Raw genomic sequence first — 21,746 nt, 5'->3', positions numbered from 1 at the left:
TGCAATGGACTCAGTTTGTTTAACTGTCTTCAGTGGGACTGGGAACCAGGTAAGTAGGTAAGTATCTTGCACAGTCAGAGGAAAACAGAAACACCAGCAAAATATGAAACCCCTTTGGAGTATCAGAATAAGCTTGGCTGAAATCACAGCAGGGACTAAGCCCCCCTCGCTGTCAAACCCCTTGCTAAGGTCCTGGTTCAGTATCTGCAGCTAGCATCTAGACCTCTCTGTAGTGGGAAGGTGCCAACTTTCATCTTCCAGAGTTTGTGTGTGGCTGGAATAAAAGACAGTAAATGAACACTATGCCCTGAACTCTGCATAATACCTTTCATCCAGAAGGATCCCAAAGCACTTCAGAAACCATACACACAGGGATCGCTCACTCACTGATGGAAGGTAGTGAGCTCAGGGGCGAAAGGCAGCTGCTGTTCTGCACCACCAGCACTACGCAGCAGTATTTTTAAGGAAGGGAAGTGAGGAATAACTTATCCACTAGAAGTGATGAATACTTACGCTTTAAAGGAGCCCCTGTATAGAGAACAGACTACACAGCACACATGTAATAACATGCAATCCACTGCTTATCAAACCAGGTAAGGTACTATGCCGATACCAGGAACAGATGCAATTCAAGCGTGCCACGACCAGCCGATGGTGCACTGTGCAGGTCATGCACCCAGTAATCCCAGGGCTAGGTACTGACACTGACCAGTTACCGCACATAAGAGAACAATCAGATGACAGGTTGCAAATGCCAACTGGATCCCTTCATGCTCCAGGTACATTCTGATGCTTTCCATCACCTATGTAATGCAAGTACCTTTTCCCAGTAAAAGCCGGTATTTGTTAATGGCTAGAGTAGTGGAGCAAGCACATTTTCTTTTAAAGTAAAATATCTTCCGAAGATAAAAATAACCATTTTCCCAGAAGTCTTTACTTGCTGCCAAATCTAAGAAACTTTGGCATCCATTCCTATATCTTTCCCTACTCCTATCCCCTATCCTTCTAGCTGTCTGTTCTGATACTCACTTCACCAGCACCTCGGTCCATCACCTTTTTATACTTCCCAGTTTTTCAACCACTATTGTCTCCCTATAATGGCTTAAACCTTTGTGTTTATTATATTGCAGGTTGTGAATACTTTCCATGCCCTCAAATGCTGTTACCTATTTATGCAAGCTGGTAGAGCTGGGAAAGTGAAAAAGTGGGAAAGCTGGTAAGTATATGATAGTTCTATGAGATTATCAAGGAACCAGTTAAAATGAGAGCCCTGATGATCTCCAGCAGTAATTCTTTCTCCAGCCTTATGCCTTCTTCACTGTGTTCATGGTTAGTGTTTGTAATACATCACAGTGACACAAAGCTGTGCAAAATATCACACAGTTCACCTGAGAATGGTAAGATCCCATCAACACATTTCATGTGTGTGACGCCATACTCGTGAATTAAGAATAGGACCAGGACAGTTCACATGTGACTTGAACTCTGATCCAACAGCAGACAAACTGAGAAGACAAAAACCAGCATGAGGCAGTAGCAGTGGCCAAGGGATGAAGCTGAAGATGAGGAAGATGGGAAAGCAGCAGCAGGGAAGAACAAGGGTAACACCACAGAGCTGGAAAACTGCTGAGAGCATCTAGGAAGGGACAGCCAGGCAGGCAGGGTAGACACTGAAGCTTTCATGGCTGCATAACGCAAATGAACAGATACACATGGAACTGAAACAAAGTATGGGACTGGATTTCTCTGGGTGCTGGAGTGAGATGCACTCAAAGTTCTAAGCCAAGGATAGTTTAATACAAAATAGCCAAAAGACACCAGAAAACGAAAGCTGAGGAAATACTACAATGAAAATGCCAGTTTGCACCACTGCAAGGAGGAGGAGGAGGGCATTTTAGGCTCCAGACAGAAAGCATCCTGGCCACTGAGCATGACAACTATATCAAAATACAACATCTCCAGTCCTATTCTTGCTCCTGGAAAAGCCATCTTTGCATGAGAAACCAAGGTGGGAGACCAGCTCTGTAGTGATTAAGGATGCAATGTGGGACCCCATACAAGGCTTCTGGATGAGAACACAAAATCACCCCACTGCTGCTAACGCAAGGACTACAGCAACTCTTGCTTACCAGCACCTGCCTTCTGCCTACTGCAGCTGTCTCCTACGGTTAATGAAGCTGGGCCAGTCTGCCGATCAGTTATTCATCTATGCCTGGGAACTGAGACAATCTTCAGTCTTCAATGACTTGCAGTCCTGTACAAAATGTTCCATCCATAACATCCAGGGCTCTAAAGAAATCTCACCTGACCACCACATCACCCACCAGTCCTTCTGTTTGAAAACAGCAGGTCCAGTGGGGCATCTCCCCTGGCTGGCTCATTCAACTTTCTCACACAGCTGGTGTCTTCCACACACTCCAGGAACCTCCTAGATCGTTTCCTCTCCGCTGTGTTGTATTTCCAGCAGACATCTGCAGGTTGAAATCTCCTATGAGAACAAGGGCTGCTGCCCCGAGCAGAGACCTATTATCATTCCTCCCTGTCACTTCGGCCCCCTCCATCTGCCTGGTGGCGAGCAGGCAGGGGAGCCTCCGCTTTTTGTGATGTGTCCATGGGGTGCATTTGTCTCGGTGAAGGTAGAGAATGGCTCCAGCGGTCTGTCTCCCTCTCACACTCCCCGATACTCCTTAACCTTTTTACTTCTTCTTTCAGCTCTGCCACCAGGCTGAGAGATCATCCACCTGGTTGCACCTCACACAGGTGTTACCTCTGCTGCCCTCCAGTAGCAGTCTCACTACATACTCGCATTTCCTTTAGGACTTAAGAGAAGGGCTCCTTTTCCCATTAGTATTACACTCTTTACAGACTGTAGTGATGAAAGACAAAGTACAGCCCCATAGCTTATCACGTGTAGGCAGCCACAGCAGGCCTGTGCCCATCACACCTCTGCATACACTGTGCTGTGCCACTATGGCTTGAGGGAGGCAGGGAGAACGCAGGGAAAGGGATTTCCCACAGATTCCTATGTCCAGCCAAAAGTCCAGCATTTGCACCTTCACCCCCCCCAGTCCTGTGCAGCACCCTCCGGCTGGGGCTGTTGGTTTTGCCTCAGGCTGCCATGTGCTGCCATCGCTTGGGCTGAGTTTCACAAGGGGCCCTCCCAGGTTGTGCAGCTCTCCTCTCTGATCTCAGGCAGCCAGAGACACACAAGAGCTTCTTTATCTTCTTCAGCTGAAGAGATTTTTCAGTCCGGGAATGTAATGAGTAAGTGTGCCATGTCAGTCGGTTGAGACAGAAGTTGTAAAAATTCTGAATAAACAATGTATCACTGGTCTGCCCGCTCTCTTGTTCTTTAAAGCATGAAGACTGAGAACTCTGAACCTCTCAAAAGCTGTACGTGCGTGTGTGCCTTTTGCTCTTAAAAAATGTCAGCTGGGAATAAAATGCAGAGATCTTCTCAGCATTGGGTCACCACCTCGATATTGAGTCAGAAACTTTAACACCAGCTTTCTTACAGGGGAAATTCCTTCCTTGGAATATAGCAAGTTTAGGAAAGTTGGAATTCAAGTCCAAGTATCATGGCCCAGGCTTATCCAAGTTACCTGCTGAGGCTGTATCCATAGGTTTAATCCCTGTTATTGCTAGAGTACCATTGCTGCTTTTAGAGAGAATACTCAAGATGCTGCAAGCTGCAACAAAGCAACCCCCTCCTCTTTCCCCCTTTATTAAGTGTAAATGGCCATCAGCACAAGTTAGGCAGAGACTTGGTGGCTTCCTTAGCAAGACAAAAGCAGCAGTGGTTCCCCTAACTGTACTCGTTAAAATATATTTTCCTTCTACTCTTGGCCCTGAAGGATCATCTCAGCTTACGAGAACTAAGCTTCTGTCTATCTGATTATTAAATCATTTCTAAAGCAGATGGGAAACTACACTGGTTTAAACAGCTAGGCTGAGACTGCATGGCTAAAAATAGTATAGCAGACTCCTTTTAATTAGCAAGATGATCAAATATGACAGAAGAGAGAGATGTGGATATATGGATTTGTGTGCATGTGTGTCTTTAAGTTATTACTTCAGTACCTGGTATTATTTATAACATATATGATACATGATGTCTGATTTTTATGATGTCATTTATCTTCACCTGGGAGAGGAGACAGGCTAACTCTGCTTTCATAATGTCAATCTTTGCTCTACTCAAAAGGAAAACTATAGTGAGATAAACCTGCCACCATGTGCACTGCCATCATTTTTAAAATTAGGTGGATTAGTAAGTGCTCCGATGCAATGGACTGTCAGATCTGCAACTCCCTGTGATTGACCCTTTCCCAGGACTCTCATGGAGAGCATGGAAGAGCCCGCCTAGCTTTACACTTGCGATTTCATGGCACAGGAGCCTGGCATAGGGCTGATGGGGTCAGGGACTGTTGTCTATCCTACCACTGTGCTGCCCACATATTTTTGAGGACTCTTCAAAACCGATCAGGGGAGAAAATAAATCTGTTGCCCCCCTGCTCGCAATGTGTGCCTTGCAGCAATCTGGTCTATCGTGTGGACATGGCCCTTTGCTGTTCACCAGATGACTGATGACCGTGATGCTTGGTCCTGGGACCACACAGCCGCTGGCCAGGCTGTGGTGGTGGGCTGTCATGGAATGCATGCTGATGCTGCAGCTGTAGACTTCAGGCAGGTAAGCTGAGGAGACTGAGGATGTCTGGCATGTTGGGTGCTGGCTCAGACAGATGTCCCCTTGATCCAAGGGGAACCCAGACAGGGAGGCACTGCAAACTATGCCCTTCACTACAGGAGGACCTGAGCAGCGGTGGACACAACTCCCTTCTTGGCCATTGCACAAAGGTATTGTGCCAATACTTTGAAAGGACCTGAAAGTAAAAGGTAAACCATCACCACAGTGTCCTGCTTAATGTGGACCAGATAGCGCCTGGCTTCCAGAGCGATTTGGTGCAAAACCACGGTGCGTTCATCAATTGTGAGCTGCCTTCTCCTGGTCAAAAGTACCAAGCCAAGGAAGATGAGGCAGGGGGTCTTGTAGGAATTGAAGAGTAGTAAAAAAAAAAAAACCCAAAATCTGCAAAATCCTGTTCTTTCTTATTCCTCATTGATTGCCCTGAAGGTGACAAGCCTCTGGCTGGCCACCAGGGCTCCACAGTGCCTTTCTAAAGGATGTTAAATGGTCTGGGGTTAATCTGTGACTGACATGAGCAGGAGCCCTGTGGGTAAGGTGACTTCCACTTGCTCCAAGTCTGCACTGCCAAAGCCAAGCTGTATACTTTTCCACCCAGTTCAGGAGAGCAATTCAGAAGCACTGAAAGATTTTTCTGGAGAGGGGTTTAACCCAAGTAAGAGACAAAATGCCTGCAACATAGTTTGCAGTTTGTCAGCAAAGCTTTACTGTTTCTTTTTCTGAAGTGTTTCATTTTCCCTGTCTTTCTCAAACAAGAGATGGTGAGATTCAAGCAACTAGAACAGGCAAACCTAGAGGGTCCGATTTTTTCACTAAAGCGAAGACTCACTGGTCTGGCTACAAAGCGGTCTTCTCTGGTATGGAAAGCACCCCTGTAAGTACAGCATCAGGAGCAAGGAAGGGGTCATGAACCTCCACACCTCCATGCTCCTGCTCTGGCTCTATGCCACATACACTGTTAGTGGAACCAAGTTCCCCAAATTTGAGTACAGCAATGCAAAAGGAAACCATAGCATCATTAGATGTTTGTTTTCTTTATGATGCTTATCACAGCTGAAAGTTACAGCCAATTTAATCAATAGTAACTGCTTTATTTGAAGAAACAATGAGCTAAAAATTATCCAGGGGAGGTTCTCAATAGGCCTGAAGTGCCAGAGTACTATAGGAAACAATAGCTGATTGATACTGGGAGAGAATTTGCTCCATATTTTAAATCACATTTTAGATATTCTTATGACCTTACTAACAATCATGATGATGCAGAAAGAACAAACACAGCCAGGCCACTTTATTCCCCACTGTGTCTTTGAGCTATTCCTTGGCTAATTATTTTCCTGATGTTTTTGCTAAATGACTTATGTCTTCAGTCAACTTGTGTTCTTGAAGTCCATATTTATATCTTGAAATTCAAGTGCAATTTACCTTAGAATTTTCATTTTTATCCAAAACCAAAGTTCTGGAGTTCCGTCCCAAGTTCTGCATTACCTTTCCACTTCCCATAACTCTGGCTGGGCTTCCCAGTGAGTGTGGAGGCTGCGGGGCACATCTGGCTGGGCAGCACCCGCCAGGCTGGCTCAGACCCCCAGAGCTGCCCCAGCAGGCAGCACATCTGCCAAAGTGCCCCGCACCATGAGGTGTGTGGCCTGGAGCACATGCTACAGTGGTAAGGCCAAGCCTTCAAGGACCTCAACTCAGTAATTTCCCAAAATGCTGGGTCACATGCCACAGCCAAATCTGAAAATTTCCCCAGCGCCTACTGCATCCTCCCAGCGCCAAACAGAGCAGCGCAGTCTGGAGGTGGCCCTGGTCTGCTGACAGTTTGTAGTCCAGGCTTCCAGCCTGGAAGCCACGACTTCATCTCAGCAATGGCTCCTAAGGCAAATAAACTTCTAGCCATGGTTGTTTTGGATGTTCCTCTTACAGCCATTACTGGAAATGTGACCTCATATCATTTGCTTTACAAAACAGGCTTAGGGCTCTGCCATGAAGAGAGCAGAGCACTGGGGCTCTGTTCCAGCCAAACCTTAAGCATATGCTTAACTTCAGCATGCTTGTGCAGGGTCAGCTTGAGTAAGTGATCCTGTAATGAGCAATCACTAAAGCACAGTGGAGGTCTGGGAATGAGGGCTGCTATATTGCTCCACTCTTACAAGTCGGGGAACTGCAGTGCCTTTTGGAGAACTGGAGCATGCAGAATTAACTTCATCTTAATTTAGTCCCCTGAGTATGCCGTAAAGTTACTACCACTTTGGTAATGCTGTCTTCTGAGGACATTATGATGTGTCAACATAGCGACTGTTTTCTCATCTGATGGTAGTGACAAAATGCCATAATGCAAAGTATAAAAAATCCAGACCCTTTCTAGTTCTGGTAGCTACCATGCCATCAGAGGATGACATTTTATATCTGCATTATGAAAAATGAAAGAAAATGTTTACAGTACACTAGCCATTAAGACAAGAATGAACTGAAGTGCTGACCAATCTACAACAATTTTCTTTACAGGTACTTCCATTATAATTCTACCATTCCCAACTAAGCTTGTCAAGTTACTCTTCAAATCAATTGCAGGAGAAAAATCCGCCCTTGTCTGTGTTACTATAAACCCAGCCAATCTAGTAAAGTGAGAGTTACTCTTCTACGTATTTGGCAAATCTGCGACCAGAATTTACCACTTGGTGTAAATATTTCTGCATAGTTTGTTTTTTTTTAAAAAAAATCTTGCCTATTCCTTTTTCTGGCAGAATCTTAGAAAGTAGTAAATATGCAGATGGGCACAGTGATATATTTTGTATCAACATATTTTAAATGTGTGCATATGCATTAGCTATATAAATACATTCCCCAGGAAGTCTGCCAATGGATATACTGCAAAGCTCTGCATGTTACATTTGGGTTTGCTTGTGCAGCAGCATGGCAGCATCAGAAAGAACCCCTCTAGGTTTATTTGCTCTACAACAGCTCACACTTACCTGCACGGTTCCCCCTTTTCTATCTGTATGTACAAATGTTTTATCTTTATATGCCACGTGTACATAAATAATGTGTATATAAATATACATACATACACACACAAATGCAAGCATATGTACTGTATATACACATAGTCCAATGCCTTAATTATAAAGCTGTTATAAAGCCATAACAAGGTCTTTGAACTTTCTATGAAATATTGTTCCGTACAGTGGTTTCTACGGGAATAAACCACTTGACGACCCCCTGCTATCCCAGTATCACCTTATAACTAATGATGGGCGATACATGAAGACCACAGCAGTATGCCAAAACCGTATGACATACCAAGTCAAAGTGTACTTGATACTGAGCAACACAAGAGTAATTCCCCACTGACCCAGTTGCTGCATCCTCAGCTCCAGCCCTCTGTTTGCTCTGGGTTACCGCATGCACACAGTCTGTCCCACCCTGTGCTGCCTAGTATGCCTGCTCCTCCACCTGCCTTGCAGCACCTGCCCCTGGTCCCGTCCCCTCCCCCTGCTCTCCCCTTTCTCTAGAAAATCTGCTGCACACGCAGATCCCTAAAAGCAAGTGGGAGGAGTGGGTCTTGCCCAGGCTCTGGGGTCCTGCCCTGGGGGCTGGAAAGAAGCAGCCCTGGCCAGTGCCCAACACTGCCCTGTGCTGCAGCATCCCTTCACAGCCAGATCAGCTTCCCCCACCTGGAAGGACTGGCTGGAGGCTGAAGACAGGTGAAGGACAAGAAAGCAGAGGACATCTGTCTGCTATCCTTGAGATCCCAGCACCCCCTTTATCTAAAAGGTTAAACAGTGTTGTGTTACTTGCTGTTACTGTGCTCCTTTTCTGGTATCAGTGTCATGAACAAGTCAAAGGATATCGCCCATCCCTATTTACATAAGCACTGGCAGACAGGGGTACAGAGGAGGAGGCTGCAGTGCTGTGGGTGGATATGTATGTGTATATACATACGGTATCGTTAACCATGCACTACATAACCATATGGATACTGTTGCAATGGTGCTATGAGAACCATGCTCTTGTACTCCATTGCGCAAGGAAAAGCCACAACAAATACTGTAGTAGGAACACAACAAAAAGACAACCTTGTGTTTAAATCTAGACAAAAATCCATTTGCTTTTGCAGTGATGATAAGCTAGAATGAGCATTACGGAATTCTGCTTCCTGACCCATCCCCCACCCCGGCTTCTTTAAAGCTACTATTTAGATGAGCTACAGTATTAAAAAGAGAAGCTGTGAAGATGCTATTGCAAAAATAAAGGATGAAATAAAAAGTCAAGCATCCACATTTCTCCCAACTAAAAATGAAGTTCTGAGGAAAGGGAGGAGGGAAAAGAAAAGGAACTTACCATGCTGCGAGTGAACTTTTCTAGAGAAGTTCTACGACCTTGCCCATTCTCTGGCTTAACGCGGAAAAAAGTGGGGAGAAAAACATACAGAAAAAAACCCCTTCAGCTTAAATGCAGTTTTCCAAACCAGCAGCAAAATATAAGGAAGCAGCAAGGGGGGAAAGTTGTAAAAAAATGTAAGAAGCAGAAATCAATGTTTGCAACAGCAAACATAAGAAACCAAAACCCCTTAAAGAATGAGATGCCACTACTTTTACTCTTGGACAATGTCACCTTTTCTCCTGTGAGTTTTTTGAATGGTTCAAACAGGTCTGTGCATTGCTGTTTCTCACAGCTATTGGTATTGATTTCTTGTTCATTGGATTTTCCTTCTGTGGCTGTTTTGAGCTGGGACATCTGATTCTGGTTAACACCTGCCAAACAGCTGATTGGAGGCTCCCATTGCTTGCTTAGAGAGATGAAAAAGACCACAGTAACTTTTACAATATTAAAAAGCATTGTGTGAGCGAGTACAGCGCTGGAGGAAAACCACCACAGAACTCATTGCCAGGGAACCTGCACTACTCTACCTATCCAGAGAGTAGAAGCACATTTCCGCTAAGTTTGGCTACATCAAAACACAAGACAGCATACGTATGTCTGTTGAAGGCTATGGAAAGATACAGGCAGATCTGGGGCACAGACACTTTTGTATCTGGAATATCGGACTATTCATATGCAAGAAGACATTCAACTTCACCGCGAGAAGACAAGTGCGTGCATCACGGCTTTACGTATCCCTGAGAAGGGTGCTCACTGCAGCGCTTCGTTTGGCACAAGGGAGATCTAATTGTCACTAACAAGGAAGAACTAAATAGTTTATTGGCATGTTTGCTTGAACATCTAATAGAAAAAAACCTGTTATAGGGAAGAGGAAAAACTCAGTAATATGAAACAAAGCTCACTGCAGTCTGTGGGTACTGCTGATTTTCAGGAGAGAAACTTATTTTAATGGGGTAAGCCAGTGAAATGGAGGTGATAAGTAAAACTGCAGTGAAGTGGATAAGGAGATACATACAAGGGAAAGCCACAGTAATGATGGTGCACGACAATGCACTGGGAACAAGCATTGCACTGGAGGTGCTCAGCAGAGGCGCCTGCCTGCCATATCTTCCACAGATTCAGCTGCAGTAACAACCCCCACGACAAAGCACCAGTGCAAAAACCAGACAGAGAAGATGTAAGGAAGCCAAAAGCATATCTGATACATTGGTTGAGAACTGTGTAGGTGAGTCTAGGCAAAGGCTTTTGATTCTTCTGCATGCTCATCACAGCTGCCAGAGCTCTCTGATGTCTACAAGGTTGTTTGAAGCATCCCAGGCAGAGATGGGGCTGATTCTCCTTGCTGTGTTGCCAGAGATGAGGCCAAAACATAAGGCCCTTTTAAGACAAGCAATATTCTTCGTCCAGAAGAGTAAAGCAATCTCCCCACTTACAACCATTTGAGGAAGCCACATCATCAGCCCTGATGTCCCAAAAGTGGTATCAAAAGTGAAAGCTAGAGGCACATTGGTTTAGCCAACACTGAGGATGGAGCCAAGGCCTCAGCGTGTACCAAGCAACAAAGCAGGCTTCCCGGCTGGTCGGGAGGCGAGAACATACCCACTCCAATGCTCCCCAAAGGAGTATTTACTCATGGGTTAGTTACCTCTCCCTGTATGTGAGAGTAAAGGGAAAAGAAATGTCAGCCTCACTCTTCTGCTGAGTGTAACAGCAGCGTAAGTGGTCAGAGCATCACAGATCCCCTCCTTGAAGGAGCCTCGGAGGCACCCCCACACCCCAAGGTAGCAGAGGTGACAGAAGGAGGCTGAAGCCCTGCCATCTTGGTTGAACACATCATGGCCAGTGGCACTGAGGGCAGCAGTGCACAGCTGGGCATTGGGTCTCCATGCTGGTCTCCTGCAGCAGCAGCAATACCTACTGGCAGCCAAATTAAAGGCACAATTCCACCCACGAGAAGAAATACCTAGACAAAAGACAGTGTTCTGCAAGGCTCCCTAGGGGAGCAAGGCACTTGGAGTCTGCAGCATCGCAGCGCTGTGGGCTGGAAAATCAGCATCTGGCCCAACTGCATTTTCAAGTTTGGTGTGCACTCAAGGAAAATGAGAGTGAGCAGCTGAAAACAGGCCACACTGTGGCCCTGCACTGGCCATCAAAATTCAGTGTCTGGTTTTGCTACCAGCAAGGTGATGCTGCTTCCTACCCTGCAGTAAGGCAGGATGGTGGTCTCTAAAGATGATGAGCACTTTGTTGGCGTGCCGAGAGCTCTGGTTACACAGGGAGCCACACACAAGGCTGTTCCCCTACAATGGCTGAAGACATGTGTGGGGAAGCAAGCAGGAGAGCACCGACGGTGTCTCACAGAAGTGCCCTGCAAGCACAGGCTGCAGCAACCCTGCACATTTGGCAGGGGGACAGCAGGCTGGTACCAGCTGGTTGTGTGGAAAGCTCATCACCATAGCATCCAGCTCTGAGTCAAAGCATGACATTTTCTAGTAAAATAAAAAGCAGCTGAGGCAGGCTGGCTGTGGAGTGATGAGCCGGCTTGAGCAGTTTTAATGCCAGTGGGCGTGGGTGTTGGCTGCTCGGCTCCTGCTCCTCCTGCCTGCTTGCCTACAGACCGTGTGGCTGGCAGCCTGCTGCAGAAGCAACCACCTGCCTGCATCCCTCCAGCGTGGCGTGGAGGTGTGGGGGCTGCCTTGCACAGCAGAGGAAGGAAATTTTAAAATAAGAAAGTGGGGGGAAAAAAGAAGAAACTGAGTCAGACCCTTCTCAGTCCTGTGAACAGTCCCAGGGCCCTGTGCAGGGACTGTCTGAGAAGGCTGTGGACCCCAGAGCCATGCCTGCTGCAGCATCACAGCAGCATCTGCACAAACACACTGAGCGCAAAGGGCAAAGCCAGAGAAACACATGTGCATGCCAGGTCAGGCAGTCCTCCTATGTGTAAAAAAGGGCATCTTTGCCAGTAAATACATGAACAAACCCTACCAGCTAATGTCAAAGGACATGTGCATTTGGATAAAGTATGAAACAACTACCCCCAGTGGAGATTAAAACCTCTCAGCCCGGGTAGGTGCAAAAAAATAGATCTCGTCACTTAGGAGTCATTCACTAATTATTGACTCTCTCCTCCAAATCTTTCTTATTTTCATGATTAATTATTTAGCCAGCCATCCAAATTTTAAGCTCCTTTGTGTAGATTCTGCTGGCCTAGAGCAGTGTGAGTAGAATAAACTTATGAAAACCAGCTGACACTGATTATTAATAATAATTATGAGGAAATTGCTCAGCATCTTTACAATGTTCAAGCCAAGTCCTGCCACTGAAGCAAACCGGTTATGTGTGCCCTGGTGGGACTGAGACAGGGACAGAATCTGCAGGAGGAATCTTCCTGGGCAATATAAAGCAGTTAGAACAGAAGGTCTGGATAAAAGCAATGCTGCAAAAGGTGCATGCTGAAAATGAAGTCTGTCCCTCGTGGCATGAAGCTCCTAGCCATTGCCTTGCTGACACTTTCTGCCAGGGATCTGAAAGAAATAGGAAAATACATCCAAAAGTTTGGTCTTCTGAACTGCAGGCCTGAAAAAATCTCTCCCTCTCTCCTTCTCCTCATCCCAGGATTCATTTTGTTGGCTACTGAATCTTTTTTCGGTATGAGACTTTGGGGCTTGGGGTGGGGTTTTTTGAACTTTAACTTGGTGAAAAACATGTGTTCCAGAGGGAATAGTGTCAGAGGAAAACAAAGGATGATCACTTCCCAGACCCTGGCTCGGGAAAAGTCCAAGAGCACATCCCAGGCTTCTCAGGCAGTCACGTACACCTGTCCAAAGTGAGAAAGCAAAGGGCATGCAGAGTGCTACCACATGGCTGTAAGAGTATTTTGCATCTGATTTGTGTCCTTTTGCACAGGACCACAGAGACTCACCCTTCTCTGAACCAGCTGGAGAGGAAAACGATGCTTTAAACCAAGCAAATACGAATCTGCTCTTCGCCTGGTGTGATGGGACTCACTCCTGTGGCTTTGCAGCCTGTCTGCACTGCAGCTGTAGCTGCCTTTCTGGGATGCTTCCCTGCCTGAAGGCAGGGCTGGACGGTGCGAAGCCACCCTGTGCCAGGCTGACATGAATGCTGGCGCCATGACAGCTCGGCTGCCACTTCAGCTAACATGGAGATGCCCACCAACGTCATCGTTCCACCTTGATGGGGAGTAATGGAAAGTGCGTTGAGGTCTTTCCTGTTTCTTTCTCTCCCTTCTCCTCAAAAATAACTAGCAGAGCACATGTCTGGCTGCTGCTTCACCGTTAACAAAGCTCCTGTGCACCCCCACCCCTTTCCATGGCGCACTAACTAATCTATGCTGCTCTTTCTCCAGGGAATAAACCCCTGCTCTGCAGCTAAGTCACCCAGCCCAACTGCCTTCTTGCCTCAAGCAAGGAGGTTTGTCATGGCACTCATTCTAACATGAGGGTCACTGCCACCTAAGAACCTCCAGCCACCATTTTGGCTACCGTGGAAGAGGGCTGGGGGTGGGCAGTGGTGATTACCTGCCAGAATGTGTCTATCAGCAGAAACAGAAGCAGGTTGACACTTGACTGCACAGCACAAGTACGGTGTGTTGCACAGATAGACAAATAAAATACAGTGAGCTGGGTGGGGATCTCAGCACCATCCAGCCCTTCACTGCTGAGCTGCCCGCTTTCAGCAGCCCTGTAACTTCTACCTGCTGCAGGGGGAAAGCTGGGCATGGAGGCACAGAGCTCAGATCGGGCTGGGTGTGCAGCCATTCCTCCTGAGGACAGGGCTCTGCCCTCATCCCTCCTCTTCTCCAGCCTGGCAGGGGAGGAGGACTTTGTGAGAGGCAGGGAGCTACACCCAGCTTTCTCCCTCTGCAGCTCACTGCTTCCAATCACACCCTTGCTGGAGGCCAACCTCATGTTCCCTGCTGAGCACCATGAATCTGCAGGATTGAGGCCAATATGACTGCGGTTATTTGTAATAATGACACTGGGAAGAACTGAGAAAAAAAATCTAAAGTGGATTAACAAAGTATGTATGCCTGGTCTGTATGCAGCCTATGTTCAACTGTCTTGCATCAGTTAGTGGTGTGAACAATATGTTCCTTTTATCCTCCCTGGTCCCCCACATAATTCTGTCATTGCATCTCCGTCCTGACCCATAACTTCTCCCTCCCCTCCATTACTGCACTCCCAGAGCAGGGAGGGGAAGCTCCCACATCTGTGGTTATTGTATGGTGTGGAAAAAATGTAACTCTCCAAACTTACAATATCTTACAAATCTCAAAAATGTCAAGCGTGTTTTGAGGCACTAATCAAGCCTTGCCACCTCTCCACTGTTATATAATAGCAGGTCACTATTGTTATTCACATTCAACAGAGAAGAGGATACGAGACAGGCAAAGCTGAACCTTCTTTTCCCCTAGGTCACACAGGAAAGTGGGGGAACCAGGGGAAGCACACGGATCTTGTGGCTCCCAGTCTTGTACTCTAGCCACACAGTCAACCCTTCCCTTTTTCCTGCCCTCTCAGCTTGCCACAGCACAGTGCTGGACGGCAAAAGATCCCAAATGACGTAAACTTATCCACAAAATATTCATGTGTGAATGTGAAGCCATTGAAACGTTAATGTACTTTGTGCAAGCAACTCTTTTAGCTCAAGTCCATTGTGCTGTGCTTCTGACAGAACTTATTTTCAGTAATAAAAGTAAGGCTACGTCATATTGGTGTGGTATACCAGCCACATTAGGATAATGTCTTTGGGGGCAAGACATACTTATGCCTCAGACATAGGTACTCATCAAATCTTAAAACAACTGCAGTGAATTTCTACTCACATCGGTGAATCCAGGACTTGTATGCAGGCTCTAAACCAAATCCTCCATCCACGTAGCTCTGATATGCCACTGGTTTTCTCTTTTCCTTCTCTCTGCTTTCCAGCTATTTAGAGGAATTTTAAAGGGATGCCTCTCAAAGCTGCACCAAAGGTACTAAAGGTTTACCATGTAGCTTGGTGTACAGAAACTTCATGTTCTTTCTGTCAGCATCTCTGTACCTACATTGTTTCTGAAATATTCACTTGCCCGACACAACGCAACATGATTGCAAAGAGCTTTACAGATTCTGGAGAAACATCAACTCCACTCCCACATCGTGTGAAGCTGGTGAACAACACATCTGCACAGATCTACTCCTGACTTTTTTGTGCCTTGCTATGCTCACTTGTGCACCCACAGCTCTTTCTGAAAGAAACTTGATTCTTACTTTCAGGGCTGTGTTAACATGACACCAAAACCCGCTCTTCCAGCATTTGCAGGGGGATGAGGATGTCATGCTGACACATCCAGGGCTTGATCTGACAGCAAACAAGGACTGCAAAAAGAAAAAAACCACCTCTGGTTTGAATAGGCTCAGCTGGGAGGAGAAAACTCTCCCGCTTTTAAGCACATAGACCCTCAGGTGTTCAGTGAAGACTTGGGGGCAGATGGAACCATAAGCTGATAGGGATAGGAAGGCGGCACAGCATTTTATGCTTTATATGATCAGAAGACTTTGCCTTTTACCTCTTTCTTTCCCCACAGCCTCATAACTCCAAGTCAGATCTAACCTTTCCAAATCTAAGCAGCACTGGTTTATGTTGTCTAAAACCAGACGTTTTGAAATGTAAGGCTGACTGCTGCCCTCCATTACCTTCCCCTAATCCACCTGCCAGTAGTCCCGGGCACAGCAGACAGAGGGGTTTGTCTCCTTTTGTCACCATATGTGTGCTCTTAGGGCACACAGTAACAATAAGGACAAAAATACTAGTGGGATTTCATTGTATTGTGCCGATGCAATGTAATTTGGCAACACACAGAGAATGCAGCAGAAAAACAGCAGGGAAGATGGTGATGGGAAACCACACGCTCAGGCTGCAGGAGTCAGGAGTCAGTTTATGCACAGCCCTGGAAGCCAAACGTAAGTGGGACACTTACACGTGTACATGCATGCACATGCACACAGACACATAGACCTATGGGAATAAGTCAGAAGGTGCAGCAAGCAGCTGAACACAGCCACAAATGCACAGATCAGTAGCTTACCTCCCAGCCCCCTCAGAAAGAAGGGACGCTTGGACAGGAGCCGCTGTTAACTTTACGTAACCACTCCTTCGCTACCCTGAACTGGGGGTTCCTGGCAGGAACATGGTGCTGGCAGAGCACATGCAGGTACTAAAAAGGCTAAGAGCTCAAACCCAGTTCTCCTGTGAGATAATGTGGCTGGAATTCTTGATTACTGCATAGGTTGCAATTATTTCTTGTCTCCAAGGAAAAGGAAACATCTCTGGGGAGCCAAAAGCAAGGGAAAGGGAGAAAAAGAGCATGGGAATCACTGCAGGGGGAGTTCCATAGGTAAGGCATCCAGAGGGAAGATCACATGGTGAGGCCAGGGAGGTAAAAACCGGAATGGGTGAAACTTGCACCAATAATGAATAGATTGATGAGTTCTGTTTCTCATACCAGACACCATATTTGTCATAAGGAAGAGGCAATACAATTTTAATTGCCTGCACTGAGTTTTGAAGACAGCTGTGCAAGTCATTTTTCCATATTATTTTTACCTTGAGTCACCATGTTTTCCCCAAAACTCAGGCTGAGGCTGTGCATACAGATGCCATACCATGTGCCCCCAGTGAAGAAAACAGAAGTGCTCATTCCTTTCTTAAATAAAGGGGGGGAAAGGAAATAATATTTTAATTTTCACACTAGCAGCAAGCAGCAGGCGAGAATCAAGAGGTGCTAAGCGATGCAAGCATGTCCTTTCCAACAGATACCTTCTTCTTCGCCAGCAGTAAGTCCTGGTAAGCATTGGAACGGAGGAAGCGCGCATAGCTGTCACTCTTCATCAGCTTGTAAATGTGCTCCTGTGGGATGGGAGGAAATGAGAGACAGAGAATTGTTATCAAACCTCATTTAGACATCACAGGGATTTAAAACACAGTGAATTAGAAGGAAGAGTGACTGATCAAAGTTCTAATTAAGTCTGCTATTATTGATTATCTGTATTGTGGTAGTGTACAGGAGGTCCATCCTGGGGCAGGACCCTGCTGTGCCTGGGGCTGTGTGAACACAAACCAAAGAGGTGGCCCTCACCCCAAAGGCTGGCACACATTATTCAGTAATCAGTGTTATCCTGTAAAGATTCTGAAGTTCCCAGATTATAAGCGGGTGTCTAGCCAGGCTGAAACTACTGGGATGTCTCAAGAAGGAAAAAATAAACAGCAGAAATTGTCCCACAGATTAGGTTCCATTTTACTACTCGCAGATACTTGAGCTATCACCCAGCACTCCCACGCTGTTCATGGAATGGAACACATACTTGGACAGGTTTCATCTCCACTTATAACACATACTTAAAGCAAGCCAACCTGTTAACATCCTGAAAAAGCCTCTGCCTCTGGTGACTATGCAGGAAGGTTTGTGACTAGCTCTGATGTGGATGGCTACACTGCATGTATAAAGTCATGCCAGATGAGTCCCTCCTATAGGGTCTTTTTTTCTCCTAGCAAGTCTGTTACCAGTTTGTTCTGAGAGCACTTACTACGTTCATCTTCGAACTTAAAAAGTGGTGTTTCATTGCAGCAGAACTTAATGCCTACCACTTTCCAGCTTCCTTGCTTAGTTTGACTTTCCTGCTGAGAATCCCTGAACAGAGTCAGCTCTTATTCTAATTATCCCTGGATTTGTAATAGATATTATCCCAAACACCAAGAAAATCAAATCAAAACACTTTGACCAAATAAAGACTGAGAACACACTAAAGGGACTTAAGAGAAAAACAGGCATCCTGGACATTTCTCTTAGACTTTGTCCAAGGAAGCACTTTTATAGAGTTAATGAGAAATTTTATCTATACTGATTTATACAACGTGAAATACTCTTTCCTGCCCTAAAGCCATTGCACATGAAACTTCAGACGAGCCAAACCAGACTGAAGTCGCATAGCTTATTTCACAGTGCTAACAAGCCAAGCAGAATTCCCTTATCTTCACCATCACGGGTAATTAGTGATGACCTGTCTATATGCAGAAGAACTGCTTAATTCAGCTTTCTTGCACTATTCGGTGTAGTCCTAAGAGGGGCATAACTGCCACTGGTTTTCCTACCACACAGCATAAATGTATCCTTTGAGCTACAACCTGGTGTAGAACAATTTTTACTGATCAATTTCCATACTTGCTTTTAAACCTGACCAATCCTTATTTGTGTAGCACTACCTATCTGAAGGATAGCACAAGATTTTGCAATAGAAATGCTCATATAAAGCCATTTAGCAACTGTCACCCTTCCTTGCTGCAGAAAAAAAACAAGGGAGGGCACAGCTTCATACTCTCACCTACAGCACTGCCATGAGATTTTACTTTCAGCTGTGGGACATTTGTTCTATTTATTCAGGACAGAAGGAGCCAAGTACGCACTAAGACAAGAAAAGGGAAAACAATGGCACATCATGGATATGGCCATGAAAAAGTTTCTGTTTCCTTGGTGTGAGTAAGGATTTTCAACATCAGCTTTCTCTCAAGTACTTCAGCTAGAGAAACTTGGGATTCAGTTGATTTAAACCCAAGCACATTGCAACCAGTTCACCTGTACTGTTACCTCTTAAGGTTTCTCAAGGAGACTCCATGTCCTCCTAATGAGTTCTTCGTAATTACCTGGGGAAAAAAAACCCCACCCAACTATATACCTAAAAGTCCTTTTCCTTCTTCTTCCAGGACCATGAGGAGATTGATGAGTAAGTGGGACAACCAGTCTGTAGCCCATCAACAGTAAAGGTCTCCAGAGCACCCCTCCTCTTGTTGGTCCTCCCTCGCAGCACCCAGTACAGCAGGGTGCTGGTGGGAGGGGGTGCTGAGGTGGGCAGGAAGGTGCTGTGGGGCTGAGGTAAGGTGGTGGGTGATGGGTATTTTGATTAACATTTTGATAGACATATGTTTCTTTTTTTTTTTTACTGTCTCTGGACTCCAAATGGTTTCTTTACCTGTGGTCAGACAACTGGGTATGCTCTGAAAAACAATAACATTTTGGGGAAATAACATTAATTGCCGTGCAGACAGATGACATGAACTGTTTGTAGGCAAAGGAGAACACACCAGGCTGGCCACACAATCCATTGGCATGCCAGCCACAGCTATCATTCTTGCTTGTGTCAAGACGACTTCATGTTTTTGACCTTAAAACAGTATAAACTCAATATCTGCCTGTGGGAAGGAGGAAAAATTACTTCGATCCTGAGATTAAATAAACCACAAGCCGACTTCTTAACTGAAGCCTTTCCCTGAAAAACAGGGCTATTGCACACCCACAGCCCACCTGCCACTGCGGTTAGCTGATTGGTATGAAGCACTTTCTCTGCTTTTCATATCTTGGAATCACTGAACAGCAACACCACTACCTTTCAGCTGTTCACCAAAGATATAATCAGAGAATAACTATTCCTAGGCTTTGAATGCTAATGAAGAAAGAAGGCTGGGCATAGGGGAAGGGAGGGACATGCATAGCTTCAGAAGCACCCCTTACTGCTTAATTGCAAGAATTCAAAGGGCTTGCTTTGAAGAAGCTCTGGACTGGAGGCACGAATGATACATTGATCATTTATTTTACAGCACTGCATTTCTGAAGCACCTACTGGAAGTCTGAGCCAGTTGCTCAGGTCAGCAAAGACTGCCTTCCAATTTGCAACAGTACAGGACAGCTCACATTGCTGTAGCCAAAATCCCCGCTGAGACTGCACCATGAAGGTTCCTGCTAAAATTGTGGCTGCAGTATGTGTTCAGCCCAGTTACACAACAAATCTAGCCGCAGGGCAGGAAATGCCAGTGGCTAGGACATTTGTTTTGATCTTTAGCCTACTCTGTTCTTCACCACCAAGCTATTTTCTGCTATACTTTCTAGAATCTGCAGCTTTCTAGGGAGAACTTACAGCTAGCGTTTAGCAGCAACTCATTTCATAAATACATACAAACCTTCTAGAAGTCTAGCAATTGAGCCCATTCTTCTGCAGAAGCCTGAGCAATGAGCAGCATATCAACAGAGGTATGTGCAAAGATTTAACTGTTCTGTGCACCTTGTGTGAATTGTTTTGTCCCCCTCTATAACAGATTTTTAACTCAGTTTGGATCACTGTAACCCATTGGTCTCTCACTTCTTATTCTCCCCAGCGGCTGCTTTTGTTCCTCCTATCACATGGTGGACAGCAAGCACAACCTCACAAAAGACTGAAATCTCCAGCTGCAGCCAGCATCTCTAGTGATGCACTTTATACACATGACCACTCCCTGACATACCTGACACTGCTGGCAAGAAATTGGAGCCTTCCCATCCTTATGCTGAAAGAACTCTGCATTTTGTAAAGTTGTTTATTACAGGGTAACAAGCTCCTTATTAATGGCTACCTGAATACACAAAGCAAATGCACTACCTGTGTAATTTTTAACAATGCAGCTGCAGCTCTGGACATCACAGCCTCTTGCACTGTCTGGCCAGAATTATCACTGCGACATTTCTTTGCAAGTACCATGGGAAGTTCCTATGCCACATCTGCACAACAGCAGGAGAAACATTTCATCTAGCCAATGCGGCATCTCCCAGCCATTTCTGGGTATCACTTCCCAGGTAAGGCTCAGACTCCCAGCTCCCTGCTCTAGCCTTAAGACAGCAATCCTTTAGAGAGTTACATTGCAAAACCAAAAAATTTAAAGCAATCGCCTAGCAAAATTGCCCAAGTGATCTATTAAACCATTAAACAAGGTAGCATTCTGCTTCTAAAGCCAGATTTCTAAAGCAGGAAAAAAAAAAAAAAAAGTCTTTCAAAATTTGGCCAGCGGTTGAAAGGCATCACGCACCCCACTGGTCTCCCCTGCAGCCTTGCCAGCTATCTCTGAGCACCAAGCTGCCATCTCAGGCCACTGTGGTGGCAGCTGGGAATGGAGACAGTGACTTGACATGTGCGAGCAAGCCCAGGTGAACTGGCTTTTTGAGCTGACTGGTCACTTAGTCCCTCACACAGTGTGCTGTTGATGAGTGCTGGCTGTACTGATGCTCCCCTGCGAGGATGGATGCACATTTGGAAATGTCAGTCTATCATGGAGAGTGACAAAATAACCTGCTTTTGTAATTATAGTGGGTTTCATCTCCAGGAAGCAAACAATTCCCTTACAAGACTCTTGCAAGCAAAGTAGGTTTGCTGTCAAACATCCCCAGAACTGTTGTTCCCCAGATCCTCAACCAAGGCAACAGAGGCAATGGGGTCTGCATGCATCTCTTCTTGAGAAAAAGGCAGGCCCCCTTTTGTGTTTTGTGCACCTGAATCACATCTCCTCCATGGTGGGAAGAACTATGCAGTGGTCCTGAGGGCTATCCAGCTTCATTGTGCGTCTCTCTACCACCTAGACTTGTGTCATGACAGCTATGCTTCAGACAGCATAACCATTCCACTTATCATCACCATTGCATGATATAAAGGAGAACAGTAAATTTTAAAGGGGAAAATCTTGTCACTTCTGTGAATTAGAAAACAATCGAGCCAGCCAGGTAAATCACAAAAAAATCATTTTCTACAGTCACACAAAACCGAGAGGAAATCCCGCCCCTGACAACTGACAGCTT

The 21,746-nt window shown here is 45.7% G+C and overlaps 1 protein-coding gene across 2 annotated transcripts in view; it reads right to left on the bottom strand.

Annotated features, from left to right (window-relative positions):
• RGS6 (regulator of G protein signaling 6) overlaps nt 1-21,746 on the bottom strand; it is a 276,743-nt gene that overhangs the window by 13,039 nt on the left and 241,958 nt on the right. Inside the window, exons 16-17 of one of the 2 annotated variants that reach the window (XM_055790494.1) lie at nt 16,913-17,002; nt 5,658-9,100 (exon numbers count right to left, since the gene is read on the bottom strand). In XM_055790494.1, the coding sequence (XP_055646469.1) occupies nt 8,996-9,100; nt 16,913-17,002 (195 nt within the window). In that variant the 3' untranslated portion in view covers nt 5,658-8,995. Of the gene's footprint in view, nt 1-5,657; nt 9,101-16,912; nt 17,003-21,746 lie in introns of those variants that run through there. The other variant, XM_055790486.1, reaches the window with a different exon arrangement.

This window comes from Falco peregrinus, chromosome 1 (genome assembly GCF_023634155.1).
Source record: "Falco peregrinus isolate bFalPer1 chromosome 1, bFalPer1.pri, whole genome shotgun sequence".
Taxonomy (NCBI): Eukaryota; Metazoa; Chordata; class Aves; order Falconiformes; family Falconidae; genus Falco; species Falco peregrinus.
Note: the sequence above shows the minus strand (reverse complement) of the source record. Positions and strands in the feature narration are given on the sequence as shown.